This window comes from Lynx rufus, unplaced genomic scaffold (genome assembly GCF_022079265.1).
Source record: "Lynx rufus isolate CCGP_SWC_20201006 ecotype Redwood Valley unplaced genomic scaffold, mLynRuf1.p SCAF_22, whole genome shotgun sequence".
In the NCBI taxonomy this organism is placed as follows: Eukaryota; Metazoa; Chordata; class Mammalia; order Carnivora; family Felidae; genus Lynx; species Lynx rufus.
This window is the reverse complement of record NW_025814837.1, coordinates 19995390-20016604: the sequence shown is the minus strand read 5'-3', so window position 1 is coordinate 20016604 and position 21215 is coordinate 19995390. Positions and strand designations below refer to the sequence as shown.

Here is a 21215-nt window from a genome sequence, read left to right as displayed (position 1 = left end):
AAGGAAAAAAAAAAAAAAAAAAAAAAAAGGAAGGCACCTGAGTGGCTCAGTCGGTTGGGCATCCGACTTCAGCTCAGGTCATGATCTCACGGTTTGTGAGTTCAAGCCCCGCGTTGGGCTCTGTGCTGACAGCTCAGAGTCTGGAGCCTCCTTCAGATTCTGTGTCTCCTTCTCTCTCTGCCCCTCCCCAACTTGTGCTGTCTCTCTAGGTCTCTCAAAAAATAAATAAATGTAAAAAAAAAAAAAAAATTAAAAAAAAAAAAGCCAGAAGTAGAAGTTAGAAAAAAAGATGAATATTTCTACATGAGGATTAAAATTAGAAAATTAATAAGGCTGGGGCACCTAGCTGGCTCAGTCAGTGGAGCATGCAACTCTTGATCTCGGGACTGTGAATTTGAGCCCCATGTTGGGTATATAAGTTAAAAATAAAGCCTTTAAGAAAATTAATAAAGTTGGGAAGGCAAGCTTGTGCAGCCACTCTGGAAAACAGTATGGAGGTTCCTCAAAAAACTAAAAACAGAACTACCCTACGACCCAGCAATTGCATTACTAGGCATTTATCCAAGGGATACAGGGTGTGCTGTATCAAAGGGACACATGCACCCCCATGTTTATAGCAGCACTATCAACAATAGCCAAAGTATGGAAAGAGCCCAAATGTCCATCAATGGATGAATGGATAAAGAAGATGTGGTGTGTGTGTGTGTGTGTTTGTGTGTGTGTGTGTGTGTATGTATGTATACACATACACACACACACACACAAAATGGAGTATTACTCAGCAATCGGAAAGAATGAAATCTTGCCATTTGCAACTACGTGGATGGAACTAGAGGGTATAATGCTAAGTGCAATTAGTCAGAGAAAGACAAAAATCATATGACTTCACTCAGATGAGGACTTTAAGAGACAAAACCGGTGAACATAAGAGAAGGGAAACAAAAATAATATAAAAACAGGGAGGGGGACAAAACATAAGAGACTCATAAATATGGAGAACAAACTGAGGGTTACTGGAGGGATTTTGGGAGGGGGGATGGGCTAAATGGGGAAGGGGCACTAAGGAATCTACTCCTGAAATCATTGTTGCACTACATGCTAACTAATTTGGATGTAAATTTAAAAAAATAAAAAATAAACTTAAATAAATACAAAGAAAGAAAATTAATAAAGTTAACAAACTCAGTCTTCATAGTACCTATGTTGAACTCCAATAACCTTCACTCCATCACCTGTTATTTTTAACTTAAGCTTTCTGTAAGATAATGGCAAAGCAATACTAAACCATCACTAAAGAATCTTTTTCCAAAGACAACTATCCTAAGAAAACCAAGTACTTAAAAAGAATATACTTGCAATAATTTTAGAAATATAATAGAAAAGAAAAAAATATTTAAAAAAGTAAACCTAACAAGATATATGTACTTTAATTTAAAAAAAAAAACCTATAAAGCTTTAGAGATACAAACAAAAAAACAAAAACCATACCTAAATAATAAACTGAAGGTAATGATTGATGTAGAGAACAAAGTTAAAAAGAAATATAGAAAAAAATGAAAATTCCTTACAATTTATAGCCCACTGACAAGTACCCCGAGACAGTAAGAGGAACCTTCCTCGAGGAGCTTATTAGCTGCCTCAGTGTTTATACATTGCTATAGAAAAAAGGCAACCTTAGCTTGACATTAGCCTGACCTCCAGGATCCTATAAAGAAATTCCTTTGGAATCTTCCTTTCTCTCTACCCCCCTCCCAAGCTATATGTTAGCAATCATCTTCCAAGCGTGTAGCCCACTGATATACATCTAAAGAGTCTCATGACCAAGTTTTACTAGACAGTAGTGAAAAACCTTATCCTAACAGCCCCTTAAGGTCCTAGAAGCCTTGCTTCCAAATTCCTTAGAGACTTATACTATCCCTAAACCCCTCGCAACTTGAAAGTATATATCTGTCACTCCTCACCATCTCAGTGCAGCTCTCTCTGCCCACAGATCCTGCCCTGTGCTTTAATAAAACCACCCCTTCTGTATCAAAGACATGTAAAGAATTCATTCATGACCTATCACTCCTGAACCCCAACATTTTCACAGCACTATCCAATTTCTAAACTGGAAACAGTACTGTAAAGATGTGATTCCAAATTATTTCTTTCTGAAACTTTACAAAAGGATTCATTCATGTAGCAAGTTTATACACACAATAATAGCTAAGAAATTTCTAAAGAATAAAGACTAAAGAAAATAGATTATGCAATGAAGAATGTTGAGGAAAACTAAACAATAATTTAGAAAAAAAATAATCAGTTCTCACCTCATGGTATGCCATACCCGAAATGAATTACAAATTAAAGATGTAAAAAATGAAATAATTACACAAACATGTAAGTGAATCCAAAATATATCTTGCTTTCCTGGAAGATTTTCTAAAATTGACATAAAAGATGAAAGAACTAATGTCACTGACTGCAAAAATCTTGAAAACTTCCAAGTTTAAATTACCAGTCAAAATTTAAAAGGAAAAACTAGAAAAAAAAATTACACTATAAAAAAGCACCTAAAAAAAAAATCAGTAAGGCAAACACACAATAAAAAAATTGGGCAAGAGATAAATGTTAAACAAGCAAAAGGCTTAAAATAAATTAATAATAAATTAAGCTAGAAAAAGCATACAATAAAACCAAAGTAGGGGCCCCTGGGTGGTTCAGTCAGTTAAGCGTCCAACTCTTGATTTTGTCTCAGATCACGATCTCACAGTTTGTGAGACGGAGCCCCACTTTGGGCTCTGTGCTGACAGCGCGGAGTCAACTTGGGGTTTTCTCTCTCTCTCTCTTTCTCTCTCTCTTTCCCTCCCTCCCTCTATCCCTCCCCTGCGCATGCTGTCTCTTTCTCAAAACAAATAAATTTAAAAAACAGTAAAAGAAGGAAATGAAGCAAAGAAGTGAAAACATTAAAATAATAAGTGAACAAGCAAAGTTGATTCTTCTGTGGGGGCGGGGGTATCAATGAAATTGACACAAACCTCTGGGTAGATAATGAAAAAAAGAGAAACCACAATTTGCCAATACAAGAGAAAAAAGAGAGAGAGAGAGGAAATAGCACTACAAACCCTAGAATTAAAGGATATTAAGAGTATATTATGCCAATCAAGTCAACAATTTAAACTGTAAATTAAATGGACCAATTCCTTAAAAGATACTAATTGCCAAAACTCATGTAAAAGAAAATTTACCATCTGAACAGTCCCATATTTATTAAATACACTAAATCTTAACTAAAAGTCTTCCCACAAAGAAAGCTCCAAGCTTCACTGGAGAATTCTAGGAAATGTGTAAAAAATCTTTCAGAAAAGAACTTCTTCAAACTAATGGTGAACATCTGTAAAACAACTCCAGCCAAGACTGGAGATTTTTCTCCTAAGATTCAGGGAAAAAGCAATGATGTCTACTATCAACCACTTCTACTCAACACTGCTGAAAATCCTAACCAGTGAAATAAAGCAAAGAAAAAAAGAGAAATAAAAGGGGAAATTGAAAAGGAAAAAATAAAACCATTCTTATTTGCAACATGACCGTATACCAACCTACATTATCCTAAACCCCAATATGTAAAAATCAGCAAAATCACAGGACACAAGATCCATATACAATAATTAATTCTACCTCTATATATTAGCAATAAGCTGAAAGATGACATTTGAAAAACACCTTTATGATAGCATCAAACCATGAAATACTTACTGACATTTAACAAAACATGTATAAGACCCTATATTGAAAATATAAAACACTGTTTTGAGAAATTTTAAGATCTAAATAATGGAGAGGTATATACCTTGCTTGTAAACTAGAAGACTCGATATTAAGATGTCCCAATTTGAGAGGTGCCTGGGTAGCTCAGTCAGTGAAGCATCTGACTCTTGATTTTGGCTCAGGTCATGGTCCCACTGTTAATGGGAATTCTCTCTCACCCTCTCTCTCACCCCTCCCCACTCTCTCTCTCAAAATAATAAGCTTAAAAAAAAAAGTCCCAATTTGATATATAGTATCAATGTAATTCCAATCAAACTCCCAGCAGACTCTTAGAAAATAAGCTGAATCTAAAAAGTGCAAAGGACATGCAAAGATCTTAGAATAGCCAATAGTTTTGAAAAAGAAGAACAATATTACTGGATTTCACGTCTTGAATAATCAAGACTGTGGGAAGTGAATGTTGGTATAAAGGTACATATACACACACCAACAAAATAGAATCCAGAAACAGACTTACATGTGCTCTCACCAGTGAACACTCATATGGGAAAAAAAAAATAAACCGCCAACCATTAGTTAACAACAAACACAAGAGTCTGCTCAAAACAGACGATATACCTAAATATAAAAGCTAAAACTTGTAAAAGTTTTAGAAAACAGAAGTCTCTTGTGACCTTGACACATGCAAAGACTTCTTAGATGGGACACAAATAGTCAAAACCATAAAAGAAACTGATAAATTATACTTCAACAAAATTTAAAACTACTCAACAAAACACGTTAAGATAAAAGACTAAAAAACACAAACTAGGAGAAAATATCACAGCACATGTATCTCACAAAAGACTTGATTCCAGTATACATAAAGAATATACAAAATGCAAAGAGATTTAAAAAGGGGGGGGGGGGTGGCGCCTGAGTGGCTCAGTCGGTTGGACGTCTGACTTTGGCTCAGGTCATGATCCCACATCATGAGTTCGAGCCTCCCATCAGGCTCTGTGCTGACAGCTCAGAGCCTGAAGCCTGCTTCAGATTCTGTGTCTCCCTCTCTCTCTGCCGCTCACCCATTCAAGCTCTGTCACTGTCTCTCAAAAATGAATAAACATTAAAAAAAATTTTTTTAAAGAATATACAAAATGCAATTAAGAAAATAATCCAATTAAAAATAGGTCAAGATTTGAACAGATGTTTCACAAACAGAAGATAAACAAGTTGCCCATAAGCTCATGAAATCTGTTCAATATCATTAGTCATCACATAAATGTAAACTAAAACCACAAGAAAGCATCACTATACACCCACCACAAAGGTGAAAAGAAAAATGACTGACAACAATCAAATGCTGTGATGATGCAGAACAACTGGATCCATCATACATTGTTCACAGGAATGTACGATGGTACAACCACCACTATGGAAAGTATTTGGCAGTTTCTTACAAAGTTAAATATATAGCTTAACCACATGATCCAGCAATTTCACTCTTAGGTATTTACTCAAGGAAAATGAAAATATGCATCACTCGTAGGTATTTACTCAAGGAAAATGAAGGTTCACTGCAGTTTTGTTCATAATAGTCAAAAAGTATAAACACAAATATCCATCAAGAGAGGAAAAGATACAGGGCACCTGGGTGGCTGTGTTGGTTAGGGGTCCAACTCTTGGTTTCAGCTCAAGTCATGATCTCACAGTTCCTCAGATAGAGCCCCGCATTAGGCTCTGTGCTGAGTGTGGAACCTGCCTGGGATCCTCTCTCTCCCTCTCTGCCCTCCCTCATACACATGCACCCTCTCTCTCTCAAAATAAATGAACATTTAAAAAAAAGAGAGAAAGATGGATACACACACACACACACACACACAAATTCAAGGAACCAAAACTGTATAATGGGCAAAGCTACCCAATATATGTTTAACTGTAGTCTCAAAAAAGGAGAGGGGCACCTGGGTGACTCAGTTGGTTGAGCGTCTCTTATTTCAGCTGGGGTCATGATCTCAGTTTGTGGGTTCAAGCCCTAAATGGGGCTCCTCCACGGTGACAGTGGGAAACCTGCTTGAGATTCTGTCTCTCTCACTCTCTCTCTCAAAATAAATAAACATTAAAAAAAAAAAGAGAGAGTGAAGGAAGGGCACACAGAAAACATACTTAAAGAAACAGCTGAAACTTTTCCAAATGCAATAAAAACTAAAAACCCACAAATTCAATAAGCTCAAACAGAACATAAAGAAAACCTCTCCAAAACACGTAATTGCTGAAAAGCAACAATGAGAAAAATCTCAAAAGCATCAGGAAAACTAGAACCATTACATGCAAAGGAACAAAAGAATGACAGCAACTACGCAAATCAGAAAAAGTTTTCATGTACTGAAAAAGTGTTAATCTAGAATTCTATACCTATCAAAAATGTCTTTCAAAATGAAGGTGACATAAAGAAAGAGCTCTTCAGAAAAACAAAATGAGCTATGAGAAAAATTCATAGATATGCTCTGCAAGAAATGTAGAGGTTCTTCAGGCAGGAGAAAATGGTATCTGCTGGAAATTTATATTTGGATCCAAGGGGAAGAATGACAAAAATGGTAAATATGACTTTTATACATTTTTAACCTCTTTAAATGATAACTATTTAAAGCAAAAATAGGAATCAAGTATAAGATTTCTAACATGTAGAAATAAATTGTATGACAATAGCAGCAAAGACCAGAAAAATGGAAGTATACTATCAGAAAAATCTTACATTATACTTGAAGTCATTTGTTATTTAAGGCAGATAAGTTAAAGCTATGTAATATAAACCCTAGAGCAGCAGTTCAAAAACATCATCTTAGGACTCTTTATACTAAGAGGCCCAAATAACTGGAGATCAAACAACATAGTTCTAAACAATCAGTCAAAAAAAACAGAAATAAGAAAATATTTAACTGTATAATAAAAACATAGTATACCAAAAGTTGTGGATACAACCACAAGTAATTAAAGATAAATAATTTTAAGTGTCTACATGAACAAAGAAGATATAAAAAAAAGTCCATGATTTAAGCACACACCTTAAAAAGCAATAAAATGAATCAATGTAAATCCAAGGTAGGAAAAATGGAAATAATTTAAAAAGTAGGTATCAATAAAATAGAAAATAGGTAATGTATCAACAAAGTCAAAAATTGAAAAGATTAACTGATAAATCCTTAGCAACACTAACCACCCTCCCCCCCAAAAAAGCAAAGACACATTAGTATCAGGAATGAAGAGGGGGAATATCAACAAATAAAGATAAATACAAAAGAATAATTAATGATTATTCTGGCAATGACTATTATGCCAATAAATTCCATATATTTAAACAAATTTTCTCAAAGAGAAAAATCACCAAAATGGACATAAAAAAGAGAAAATCTAAATACCCTGTATCTATTAAAGAAACTGAGTATTAATCAAATTCCAACATAGAAAATCCAGGTCCAGATAATTTATCCATGAATTCTATCAAGTACTTACAGAAATAATACTAATCTTACACAAACTCATTTAGAAAAGAAAGGGGAGGGAATACATCCCCAAATAAAAATACTAATATTCCTCATGAACATATATATGAATATCCTTTTTAAAAAAATGAAGGACGCCTGGATGGCTCTGTTGGTTGAGCATCCAACATCAGCTCAGGTCATGATCTCATGGTCTGTGAGTTTGAGGCCTGAGTCAGGCTTTGTGCTAACAGCTCAGAGCTGGAGCTGCTTCAGGTTCTGTATCTCCCTCTCTCTCCGCTCCTCTCCCACTTGCGCTCTCTCTCAAAAATAAACATTAAAAAAATAGTAATAATTTAAAAATGAGAAAATAAAATCCAGCAATATATAAATGAGATAAATACATGATTTAATGGGTTTGTCCCGTTCTCCAAGTGTTTGTCAACCCCTCTAAAATTCTTTCACAGAGTCAAGACAATCAAAGCTGTTTTCATAATACCAAGGAAGTTACTGTCCCTTGTTCATTGTGCAGACACTTGCACTAATAGTGCAAAAAATTTTAACAGTTTAACACATATCAAAGTAATGACATCAAATGAACTGGTAAAAATGATTATTAAATCTCAACCTTTGAGTACATTCCTTTTTCATATTCTGTGCTATGGAATGGAAAGCATCCAATAAAAAAAATTTAAAAAAAAAACTTAACTTCTGGCAACCAAGATCTCCTTCAGGAGGTGAATAAACTGTGGTATATCCAGAAAATGGACTATTATTCATCGCTAAAAAGAACTGAACTATCAAAGCCATGAAAAGACATGAAGGAAACTTAAATGTAGATTACTAAGTGAAAGAAGTCAATCTGAAAAGTCCACATACTGTAGGATTCCAATATGAGACATTCTGGAAAAAGGCCAAACCATGAGACAATGAAAATATCAATGGTTATCAGAGGGTTTGAAGGGAAGAGGGATCAGGCACAGCATACAGAATTTGGGAGTGGGGGGGAGGGGGGGGACAGTAAAACTATTCTATAATGATACCATATTAGGGAATACATGTCATTATACATTTGTCCAAACTCACAGGATGTGCAACACCAAGAGTGAAACCTAATGTAAACCATGGATTTGGGTACCAATGATGTGTCAATGCATGCTGATCAATTACAACAAATGTGCCAAATTATGTGTAGGGGATGTTGGTAATGGAGAAGGCTCTGCATGTGTAGGGAGGAGGATATGTGGGAAAGCTCTGTATCTTCCACTTAGTTTTTGCTATGAACCTAAAACTGTTCTAAAAAACAAAATCTATTTAAAAAATAAAATCAATGAAAACAACACATCTGCATACCAAAGTATGATTATTTTCTTCAGGATAAGCTTTCATAAACGTCTGAGTTGCAAACTAGTTCTAGCAACTAGTTCGTTGCTTTCTTTTTAATTTTTTTTAATGTTTATTTTTGAGAGAGAGAGAGAGAGAGAGACAGAGAGGAGGGGGGGAGGGGCAGAGAGGGAGGGAGACACAGATTCCAAAGCAGGCTCCAGACTCTGAGCTGTCAGCACATAGCCCGATGCAGGGCTGGAACTCATGAACCGTGAGATCATAACCCGAGCCAAAGTTGGATGGTTAACCGACTGAGCCACCCAGGCACCCCTGGAGTAGTTGCTTTTGTAATGAAATACCATTTTTACTTACAACAACTACAAATTATGGGTTTTTATACTTGACTATTTAGCCAATATTTTCTCAAAAATAAATGAAGTGAGCTTGATGCCTTAGGAAAAACTGACTATAGTTGATGACAAAATTAGAGCTTCTGAGTGAAAATTAGAATGTTACATCTGTCACTAGGTACTTGGCAGCTCTATGTACTGTTGAGGTTGGTGGTGATATTAATGAATGCCATTTTTTGGTATTGTATATTAAAATACATTAACATATGTAAGATCTAAAAAACTTAGGAAACGAGTATTTTCCAAATGACCAATACATGATGTTACAAAATCATGCACAAGAATTAAGATCCATTGTAAGTGCAAAACAGACAAATAGATGTTTATGTTGGAAAGGTCACTGATGTGGTTTCTACCACAAACTAACCAATTATAAACTATCACATGTTAAGTTCTGGTGTACTAGGAAAGAAGAACGTTCACGATTTTATCTTAAGAGACCACTCCCTTTTCCCACTATTTGACTATGTGAGGCCAGATTTCTTATAAATACTTCAACCAAAACATATCACAACATACTGAATGCAGAAACAAATATGAGAGTTCAATTATCTTCTAATTAAGCTAGCTTTTAAAGAGATTTGCAAAAACATAGAACACTGCCAATCATTTCATGTATTTTTTGGAAAACATTAAAAAAAATTAACATGTAATGCGTCTGTTATTGTTATTTCTAAATAGTTTAATTTCAGTTTTAATTTCTAATATATCAACAGATATAACTCACATATATAAAACTCTTTGGGGTTTAGAAATAATAATAGAGTATAAATGGGGTCACAAACACCAAAAAGTATGAAAGCCACACATCCCAGGAATGCCAGGTTTAACAATTAAAAATCAAGAAGACTAACCAGATTATCAGAATAAAGTAGGAAAATCATATGACCTTTTTAATAACCACAAAAAGCACTTAACAAAATTCAACAGCCATTCATAATTTAAAAGGTCTTCATGAAATGAGTGAGCTAGGATAAAACAAAGATGCCCATTTTCATCACTTTCTATTCAACAATGTGTTAGAAGTCCTAGCCCAGGGAAGTACGGCAATAAAAAGAAACAAATCTTAAAGACTGGAAAGGAAGAAGTAAAAATAACTCTATTTGCAGAAAACATGCATATGTACATAAAAAGCCCCAAGGGGATCTAGAAAGTAACTACTCAAAGTATTAAGTGAATTTAGTAAGGTCAGGATAAAAATAAACCGATCTACCCATGAACTAGAAAACAAAATTTTTTTTAAATATCATTTAAGAAACACTACACTCCAAGAATCTAACAAAAACCATGAAGATCTCTATCTACACAGAGAAGCTACACAATTCTAAGAGAATATAAAGGCCTAAATAGAGTACATCATAGTTAAGCATTTTAATACTCAATAGGAAGATGCCCATTCTCCCCAAAATGAACTACAGAACCAATACAATCTCAAAATTCCAGGAGTCCGTTTGTAAAAATTAACAGACTTATTCTAAAATTATAAGAAAATGCAAAGAAGCTAAAATATTCTGGCAGAGGTTGGAGAACTTAATCTCATTTCAAGACTTACAAATTTTAGTAACTAAGTTGTAATCACATGTATCAATGACACAGGAGTCCAAAAATAAAACTCCAAGTGATTTTCAAGAAAGACTCCAAGATGAGTCAACGGGAAAAGGAAAGTATTTTCAACAGATAGCGCTGGAACATATATATACATATATATGGAAAAAGGCATTTAGAATGTATTTTGGTATAATAATTAAGAAATTGCATTATAATAAGTGTTATGATAATACTTACATTTTTTATTTTGATGTTTCCCCAATCATCATCCTGTTTTAAAGACAAATAAAAAACATTTAACCACGGCTGTATAAATTGAACATATTCTAATAATCAACTAATTTTAAAGGTATCCAGGGGCACCTGGGTGGCTCAGTCAGCTAAGTGTCTGACTCTTGATTCAGCTCAGGTCATGATCTCACAGTTGATGGATTCAAGCCCCATGTTGGGCTCTGCACTGACAGTGTGGAACCTACTTGGGATTCTCTCTCTCTTCTCTCTCTGCCCCTCCCCCGCTCTCTCTCAAAAGAAATATACTTTAAAAAACAAACAAAGCTACTCCAGAACAGTTTTTTCTTTATGTACATTTTACTTAAAATTACTATAATCAAAAATACTTGGGGGGGGGGGGGGTGGCACCTGGCTGGCTTAAGTGGGTTGAGCATCCCAACTCTTGATTTCAGTTCAAGTCATGATCTCACAGTTCCTGGGATGGGGGCCCCACTTCGGGCTCTGCACTGACAGTGGAAGCCTGCTTGGGATTCTCAGTCTCCCTCTCTCTCTGCCCCTCCTCCACTCTCACACACAAGGGCACACATGCACAGTCTTAAAGCCAGTAAGTCTAACAATTGCTTCAACTACAAAAGCCACAATCTAAAAGACAATAAACCTAACAGTTCCAAAAAGACTAAAAAACATTTAATTGATGACAGATACTAATTTTTTTGCATGTTTGTTGCATGTATGCAACTAGCAAAGCTAATAACTAGCTTACAGGACAGGAATGAAGAGTAATTTATAAAATAAGATCTACATAATTAGAACAATTATATAATTTATTACCAAAAGTAGATTCTTAGGAATCAAAGTGCTATTAAAAATTATACCAGGGGGGTGCCTGGGTAGCTCAGTTGGTTAAGTGTCTAACTTCCAACTTTGGCTCAAGTCATGAGTTTGAGCCCCACATCAGGCTCTCTGTTGTCAGTGCAGAGCCCACTTCAGATCCTCTGTCCCTCTCCCTCTCAGCACCTCCCCCACTCACACTCTCTCCCCCAAAAAATAAATAAACATTAAGAAAAAATTATACCAGGATTACCAAAGGCAAACTAACCCTTAATAATATCTGCTGTGTCTACAAATGTTTTTCAAATCCTAAATTTCACATCTATGAAGCAATTAAATACTTTCACCTCAATATATTCAATTAAAACCAGGTATTTTTTCATGCCATGATTGGCCCAAAGGTATTTTGCCTAACCTCAGTACTTTTCCTTTTTTTTTTTTCTTCCAAAACTTATTTAAACTCAAGTTAGTTAACATAAAGTGTAGTACTGGTTTCAGGAGTAAATTTAGTGATTCATTCATCATTTATATACAACACCCAGTGCTCACCACAAGCACCTCCTTAATGCCCATTACCCATTTAGCCCAACCCTCCCACGAACCTCCCCTCCTACAACCCTCAGTTTGTTCTCTAAAGTGAAGAATCTCTTATGGTTTGCCTCCCTCTGTTTTTATTATTTTATTTTTTCTTCCCTTCACCTATGTTCATCTATTTTGTTTCTTAAACTCCACATATGTTACTCCCCTTTTACTGAAAATGCCAGGCACTCAATATGCTTCCCTTTGATGGTGCCACTAATTAGCTCTCTGGACACCCTGCTTCAAAGCACAACAGTAACTTCCTAAATGCCCTTCTCAGTTTAAGGGTTATTACTACAAATCATAAGGAATGGTAACTATATATGCTCCCTCAGATCACTTAGTTATCTGAGCTCACACAAAATTGGAAAATGAACCCAGATCTGCCTGACTTGTAAATCTTCTGGTGCCTTACTATATATTACTTAAATCTCTCCGACACTGGGGCGCCTGGGAGGCTCAGCTTGTTAAAGATGGACATGAGCTCAGGTCATGATCTCACGGTTCGAGTTCGAGTCCCACATCAGGCTCTCTACTATGAGTGCAGAGCCCACTTCTGGATCCTCTGTCTCCCTCTCTTTCTGCTCCTTCCTCCTTCCCTCTCAAAAATAAACACTTAATAATAATCTCTCTGATACTAAGTTTTCTCATTTATGAAATTATAAAACACATTTATTCTCATTTTTAAAATACATATAGGTGAGAATTAAAGAAAATAAAAGCCTGGAACAGAGTAAGTATTCAGTAAGTGATAACTATTAGTAGTCAGTTTCATTTAATTACCATTTTTCTGTAATCCTCCACAGTACACCACCAGTATACAGCTCATCACAAATTAGGTTACCAACCTCCCTAATGACCAAAAGCTCATACTGTAACTTGGAGGGAAAACAATGTTTTCTTCACCAAAATCTCTTACTGCCCAGCTTACAGGGGCAACCAAGCCCTATCTCTATAGTTACATACAGCTCTTCAGTATTTCATACCTAACTCTTGAGGATAGTACCTTTTTAAAACTATACTTACATAGTATTACAAACAATAATACTTGCATCTTTTTGTGGCCCATCACCAATGATGCCAGTAAGCTTAAACTCGTTAATTGTAGTCAATGTGATCATTCCAAGGGAAAATTATGTTCCCTGCTCTTTTTAAGCAAAATTTTTTGTCACCAAGTAGGTGTTAGACAGTAATTACTCTTAAGTGATAGGAGCTCCTTTTTAATGAGTAGAATGCAAAACAGGCCAAAAGAAAAAATTAACAGTTTTCCAGTATTCCAGAACTGGGACTTTGGTAAAGATGTTGTAATACTTTGATTTACAACATTTGAATGTATGTACAAAAATACCTTGTGTTCTTTTCCTTTTAAGCAACTTCCATATTTCTAACAGAGATAAAATTTTCTCCACTCCTATAACAGAAAATTACTAAGGATATATACACAGATTTTTGTATTTGTCTAAACAAAATACTTTTAACACACCCTCACAGGAAAAAAATCCAAACAGAGATACATGGAAAGTTCCACACTCCTCTGACCCCCCAGGAGTATTCTGATACAATGCACTTTAAAATAAAAATTTTGATGATGCTTTAATGTTCTTTCCTACACTAACATGAATAAAACCACTTTAATCTCATAGACTATATACTCTCACCAAATAAAATACCTCAACTGCTGCATTTTCTGGTCTTTCCAGTCATTATATAATATCATATAATGAAAATTGGACTTTACCTTCAACGTTCCTCCTTTCACCATAACTTTCTGTCTGGCCGGCTGGACTCCAGTCAGTGCAAAAAGCTGAGCCTTGAACACCATTGGAGGTTCATCAGTGTTCAGTTCTACACCTTCAAACTTCTCCTTTCCCCATTTCACAGTAACTGGAAATAAAACCATAATTTACTTTTTTAATTTATAAAATAACAGGACGTTAGATTTAGAAGATCCCCAGGGAACCTATTAGTTTGGCTTTCAAGAACTAGCCTGTCATTCCTCTTAATATGCTCACAATGCCTACCTTATCAGGAATGATGTGAATGCAGTAGGTCCTGAATAAAATTTAAATGAATCTAACCCAACTTCCTACTTGACACAGAAATGGGGTCTTAACATGACTGATTCACTAACATCACAAAATAGTAAATATTCAAGTCTTCTGAATCCTACCCTAATAATCTCAGCAAAATATGATCACACTGAAATACTTCCCAGAATGAGGTTCAAGGACTTCAAAATATGTTTAACTAAGCAACTATTAAAATTAGTACATACAACCGGAATAGAAAAAGAAAGTTTAGAAAGATAATTTGAGAGAAGAAAAAAATGCTTGTAAAAATAAAGCATATTTAAAACAGGTCAAGGAATACAGATTCTGGATTATAAGAAAAGCTCCATGGGAGAATTGAAAGGTGTGGTTCCTAAGCCAGAAGTGGTCAAATATTAAGAAAAATCCAAAGATACAATTAAATTATTAAAAAATCCTACTTTAATCATTTGGATGGCTATTAAAAAAGAAGAAGAGAAAGAAAATACCAAGTGCTGCTGAGGATGTAAATAAACTAGAACCCTTTATATTCCTGATGGGAATATAAAATACAGTACAGCCACTGTGGAAAAGGTATGGAGGGTCTTCAAAAAAATTAAACTTACCATGTGATCCAGCAATTCCATTTCTAAATATATACCCAAAAGTGTGAAGCAAGGACTCAAATGAATATTTGTACACCCAGTGTTTACAGCGCATTATTCTGAATAACCTAAAAGATGTGAGCAATCCAAGTGTCCATCGACAGATGAACAAAATACGGTACAGACATACAATGGACAGTATTCAGCTTTAAAAAGTAATGAAATTCAGGGGTGCCTAGGTGACTCAGTCAGTTGAGCATGTGACCCTTGATTTAGGCTCAAGTCATATCCCAGGGTCATAGGACTGAGCCCCAGATCAGGCTCCCTGCTGAGCGTGGAGCCTACCTATGATTCTTTCTCTGTCCCTCTACCCCTCTCCCCACCTTGTCTATGCGCGTACTCTAAGATAAAAAAAATTAAAAGTAATGAAATTCTTACACCTGCTATACAACATGGATGATACACTAAGCAAAATAAGCCAGATACAAAAGGACAAATACTATGATTTCCCTTATGTAAGGTACCTACAGTAGTCAAATTCATAGAGACAGAAAGTAGAATGGAGGCTGCCAGGAGTTGTGGGTGAGGGGAAATGCAGAGTTATCTTTAAAAGGTACAGAGTTTCAGTCTAGGAACATGAAAAAGTTCTGAAGGTAGACAGTGATGATGGTCACACAACACTGTGAATGTACTTAATGCCAAGAAAAAAGGTACACTTAAAAATGGTTAAAATAGGGGCACCTGGGTGGCTCAGTCGCTTAAGTGTCCGACTTGGGCTCAGGTCAAGATCTCATGGTTTGTGAGTTCCGCCCTGCATCAGGCTCTATACTGTCAGTGCAGAGCCTGCTGCTTTGGATCCTCTGTCCCCAACTCTCCCCCCAGTGTTGTGCATGTGCACACACTCTTCTCTCCCAAAAATAAATATTTTTTAGGGGTGCCTGGGTGGCTCAGTCAGTAGGGCGTCTGACTTCAGCTCAGGTCATGATCTCATGGTTTGTGGGTTCTGGCGCCACATCGGGCTCTGTGCTCACAACTCAGAGCCTGGAGCCTGCTTCAGATTCTGTGGTCTCCCTCTCTCTCTACCCCTACCCCACTCACATTCTGTCTCTAGCTCTCAAAAATAAATTAAAATGGTAAAAAAAAAAATGTTTAATAAACATTTTTTAAAATAGTATTTTATGTTATATATATTTATCATATGATAAAAAAATTTCAATCTGCCTCAAAAAAGAGCTAACTTTTAAAATACATAAAAAGAGGGGGGCCTGGGTGGCTCAGTCGGTTAGGCGTCTGACTTTGGCTTGGGTCATGATCTCACGGTCCCAGAGTTTGAGCCCCACATCGGGCTCTGTGCTGGCAGCTCAGAGCCTGGAGTCTGCTTCGGATTCTGTGTCTCCCTCTCTTTCTCTCTACCCCTCCCCCACTCATGCTCTGTCTCTGTCAAAAATTAATAAACATTAAAAAAAAATTAAAATACATAAGAAGTAATAGTTGGTTTCCACTGAAAACTTCACACCTATTCAAATGAAAATCTCACAATAGTTGTCTGTTTTCCTATAAGACCAAAATATGAACAACTAATCCTTACTATAAATCCCAATTCTTTCACCAATTCAATTAATGTGTTTAGCATTCATTCAATAAGCCCAGTAACAAGTATTTGGGAGACTCTATGAACCTTGAATCTATTAAGAAGAGAGACTGGAGGAGAAAAAGTTAAAATAATTAACAATACCATATAAATATTATAAATGCTCCAAGATCACAAAGGAAAGCTTCACGAGTGAAGAACAATTTCCTGGAAAAAGTGATAACTTTTAGTTACAACTATCAACTTTTTTTAATTTTTTTTTTTAATGTTTATTTTTGAGACAGGGAAAGACAGAGCATGAGCAGGGGAGGGGCAGAGAGAGAGGGAGACACAGACTCCAAAGCAGGCTCCAGGCTCTGAGCTGTCAGCACAGAGCCCTACACGGGACTCAAACTCACAGAGTGCGAGATCATGACCTGAGCTGAAGTCGGATGCTCAATCGACTGAGCCACCCAGGTGCCCACACTTTTTTTTTTTTAACATGTTTATTTATTTATTTTTGAGAGACAGCACACACGCAAGCCGGGGAGGGGCAGACAGAGAGGGCGAGAATCCCAAGCAGCCTCCACACCAGCTGCACAGAGCCCAATGAGGGACTTGATCTCATAAGCCATGAGATCATGACCTGAGCTGAAATCAAGAGTCAGATGCTTAACTAATAGTTATAGGGGTGCCTTTGGCTATCAACTTTGAGTTGAGTCTCAAAGAAAAAATTAGATGTTATCCAGACACTTTGGATATATAAGCATTCCTGGAAAAGATAAGAAAAACATCAAAAGCATAAAACTGCATTATGTGTTCTGAGATTTAAGTAATTCCCAGAGGGGTAAGAAGCTGGAACTGGAAACTGGCCAAGGATCAAGTCAAGAAAGATAAATAAGTCATGCTAAAACATACAGGCTTTGGGCTTTATGTTATAGAAATGTAAAATTCCTGAAAGGTTTTTTTAAAGGCCACTTCAGTCTATTTTGAACACTGTTATCACTCTAGCAGCAGGTGGGGAAATGGGTTTGAAGAGGGCACAACTGTAATCTTGAAATAAGCAAGGAACATAGAACAACAGCACAAGAAAAAAAAAACAGGACAAAACCAAAACAGTATTAGAAATAATGAAGAAGAGGGGCACCTGGGTGGCTCAGTTGGTTGAGTGTGCGACTTGGCTCAGGTCATGATCTCACGGTTTGTGAGCTCAAGCCCCATGTCTGGCTCTGTGCTGACGGCTCAGAGCCTGCAGCCTTCTTCAGATTCTGTGTCTCCCTCACTCTCTGCCCCTCCCCTGCTCATGCCTTGTCTCTCTCTCTCTCTCTCAAAAATAATTTAAAAAAAAAATTTAAGAAATAATGAAGAACCCATCTGAAATTGACTTAGCTGTGTCACCATGAACAAGTTACTTTAATTTTTTGCTCACCCATCAAAGAGAATCCTACCAGTATCACAGGATTATGTTGAAGATTGAAACAAAGCAACGTTATAAAAACACTAGATTTGTGCCAGGTATACATATTAATTTTTATGGCACTTATCCTTACCCATATACAAATCTGGATATTTAATTTTTTACTAAAACTTATGAAATGGTACTTAAAACGTTCTCATTTTAATATAGAGGTTTTTGCAGAACCTGATATACAGAATCTCAAAATGGAGAAGTCAAAGGAAGAAACCTTGGAAATCTACCCCAATTCTCTCATTTTGGAAATAAGGAAAAGATATGATTAAATATTTAAGATAGAACTTAATGTTTAAGATAGAAAGTTTGGTGAATATTAAGTATTTTTTAGGGGAACAGAGAGATGTTGGTGGTGTGTTTACATATTAGCATACACTGGTATTTATTGCCATTACTTAATTGATAACCCCTCAGTTCTACATTGCATAAATAGAATATTTCAAGTACCATTCTACTGTTAATCATGGCTTTAGAAAGACATAGAGCAATCATTAAAGCATTCAAGATTCTAGAACATCAAGAATCAACCTCGAGATTAAACATTATTCCTTTGTTTCATACCATTCTTTGAAAATGTTGAATCTTCAATAAAGGAATCATGATAAAGTCAGGAATGGCCAATGAATCACACATCCATAGCTAACCGAAGCCACTACATACATTTCAGGTGCCATTTTGAATAAGACTAAGAAACAGCAAGGGCCATTAACTAAGTGAAAATGTGATCCCTGGCCAATACCTTGGAGCAAAATAAAATAAAACAAAAACTGTCAAACGCCATTTAAAAGGAAATGACGCCTGTGGATATCTGTATTCATCTAAGTCTCAACGCTAACGCTATGCTTCAGACACAGAAGCCCAATGTAACGTCTGATGAAATGAAAGCAAAGCAAAAAGTTCGCAGTATGCCTCAGGATAAAACTGAAATTGGTGTAAAAAGGGTGCCTGAGCCAAAGGCTGCAAAGGGTAAGCTATGGGAAGCTACTGACAGAAACCCCAAGCACGATGAAGCTAACCTTCCATCTCCGGTCCTTCCATCCCGCCCTTACCTCTCCCTTCCACAGCTACCACTAATGAGCCCAAGAAAAGCCCCGCTACACCTCTAGCCTGCTCCCGGGTGCCTCAGGACACACCCTCACCTCTCCCGGTTCACTAGGACAGCGACAGAAACTATTCTGCAGAGTCACCACTCCAAGTGGCTGACTTGCGCTCCCCATCTCCACTCCCCCACCCACCCAGGACCAGGAGGGGCAGCAGTCCCTCAAGCTGCAGAGCTCAGAAATAGCGGACAGAGAGAAAGGGGCCAGGGTCATCGCCACGCCGCAGTCACCCCGACGCACGCCTTCCCGATCCCCTCCCCCGTCCCGTGCTCAGCCGGGTGCCCGGCCTGAAGGCCAGGCCTACTCAGAGGCCTAACACAGAACGGAACCGCAGGGCGAGCAGAGAGCTCACCTGAATAAAGCGGCATGGCGGCACAAAGGGCGGCGGCGGCGCAGGAAGGCTGGGCCTGGCAAGGGCGTCGAAGGGAAAGGGACGCGATGAAGCTGTGGCGGCGGCCAAGGCGGAGGCGCGGTAGTGGCGGCAGCACGGGTGCGACGAGAGTCTCATTCAAACCGGCCACTGACGATGACGCAGCAACACGCAGTTTACCCGCCCACGGAGCCACAGGGCAACTGCAGGAGAAGACCCGGCGCAGAGCCGGCGAGGCGGGGCCTACTGGATGGAAAGCCAGGAGAGGCGGGGGCGCGCGAGGCGGGGGCGGGCAAACGCGAGCCTGTGGCCCCTGCACCAGTACAGGTGCACGCCTGCGCAATGCACGCCGCTGCCCAGCGCCCACCTCAAAGTGGGCCTGGCCTCGCCCTGCCTGGTTCCCGCCGGAGTGCAAAGTTGGTTTTCTGGCGGCTGTCTTTTTTAAAAAGTCTTTCTCCCTTTTTTTGAAAGAGTGGTTCGGCTCGAGACGGGCATTTTTTTTCTTGTTAATATAGGCGGGAGAAGAGCTGAGAGAGGCCTTGCTCCGCCCCTCACCTGAGTCTGTCTGCTTATTAATAAAAATATCCAACTCTCCCTCTCTGGATTTTGTGACAAATGCGTGTCAAAAAGCTTTGCATACTGCGGAGATAGGTCAGCCTTGATTGTAACGTATTACTGTTGTTTTTAACAACAGTAGGTTGGATCCAGTAAGATAGAAAAAATGCCCTAAGATAGTCGGGAGTTACCTGTAGCCCTCCACTTATTGGTCTTGGACCTGTTCCCCCAGGAAACAGAGAGAATTTGAATACATGGTTTCTGAGGCCTCTTCAAACTCTAAATTATCCTGGGAGAGGGAAATTCAAGCTTTCTAGATGAGAAGAAGGCCTGTAAATGAAAGGAAAAATTTCAAAGAAATTCGAATTATATTTGAGGTACTTCTTGAGGTAACAGGGACTTTATAATGACCCCAAATTCTGAAAAAGTGTTTAAACTGTCCATATTGCAAAACATAAAAATGATGTCTGTAACATTAAGCGGAAAGATTATGACAAATTTATTGAGCATTATGATTTTAAGTACATAAGATTAATGGTCATAAAGACTTGTTTGAATCCAGTTGTTACTAGCTGTGTGACCTCTCTGAACCTCAGTTTCCTTCTCTATGAAATCAAGGGAATAATATCTACATTATAGGATTGTTATGAGAATTAAGTAAGATCATATACAGAAGATGCTTAGCAGAGTGCATTGTACCTAGTACACCACAAATATCTATTACAGATTATACAATAAAAACTGAAGAGGAAATTTGTATGGTATGGTTAGAGTAGTAGTCTATTGGTAGTTTTATTATCTATTTTCCAAATGTTTTAGTCATATAGTTTTATAAAATATACCTGTTTATCTCATTTTAATTCCAGTATATTAACATACAGTGTTATGTTAGTTTTAAATGTACAATATAGTGAGTCAGCAATTCCATACAGCACACACTGCTCATCACAAGTGCACTCCTTGATCCCCACCACCTATTTCACCCACTACTGACCCCCCTCCCCTCTGGTAACTATTACTTTGTTCTCAAGAGTCTGTTTCTTGGCTTGTCTCTCTCTTTTTTCTGAAATGTAGCTTTAAAAATATATTGGATATGGGTGCCTGGGTGGTTCAGTCAGTTGGGCATCCGACTTCAGCTCAGGTCATGATCTTGCAGTTCGTGAGTTCGAGTCCTGCGTCGGGCTCTGTGCTGACAGCTCAGAGCCTGGAGCCTGCTTTGGATTCTGTGTCTCCCTCTCTCTCTCTGGCCCTCCCCAGCTTGCTCTCTGTCTCTCTCTCAAAAAATAAATAAATAAAATTAAAAAAATATATATATATATATATTGGATAGATGCTCTATGAGAAAATTGTGTTGCCCTGTATGAAGTTCACAGTAAGGGAGGCC

The 21215-nt window shown here is 37.4% G+C and overlaps 1 protein-coding gene across 1 annotated transcript in view; it reads right to left on the bottom strand.

The window, feature by feature from the left end:
* USP14 (ubiquitin specific peptidase 14) overlaps positions 1-19400 on the bottom strand; it is a 50475-nt gene extending 31075 nt beyond the window's left edge. The window contains exons 1-3 of the mRNA XM_047087000.1: positions 19259-19400; positions 13872-14017; positions 10730-10762 (exon numbers count right to left, since the gene is read on the bottom strand). Coding sequence (XP_046942956.1) covers positions 10730-10762; positions 13872-14017; positions 19259-19274 — 195 coding nt within the window. The 5' untranslated portion in view covers positions 19275-19400. The remainder of the gene's footprint in view (positions 1-10729; positions 10763-13871; positions 14018-19258) is intronic.
* Positions 19401-21215: the final 1815 nt, after the last annotated feature.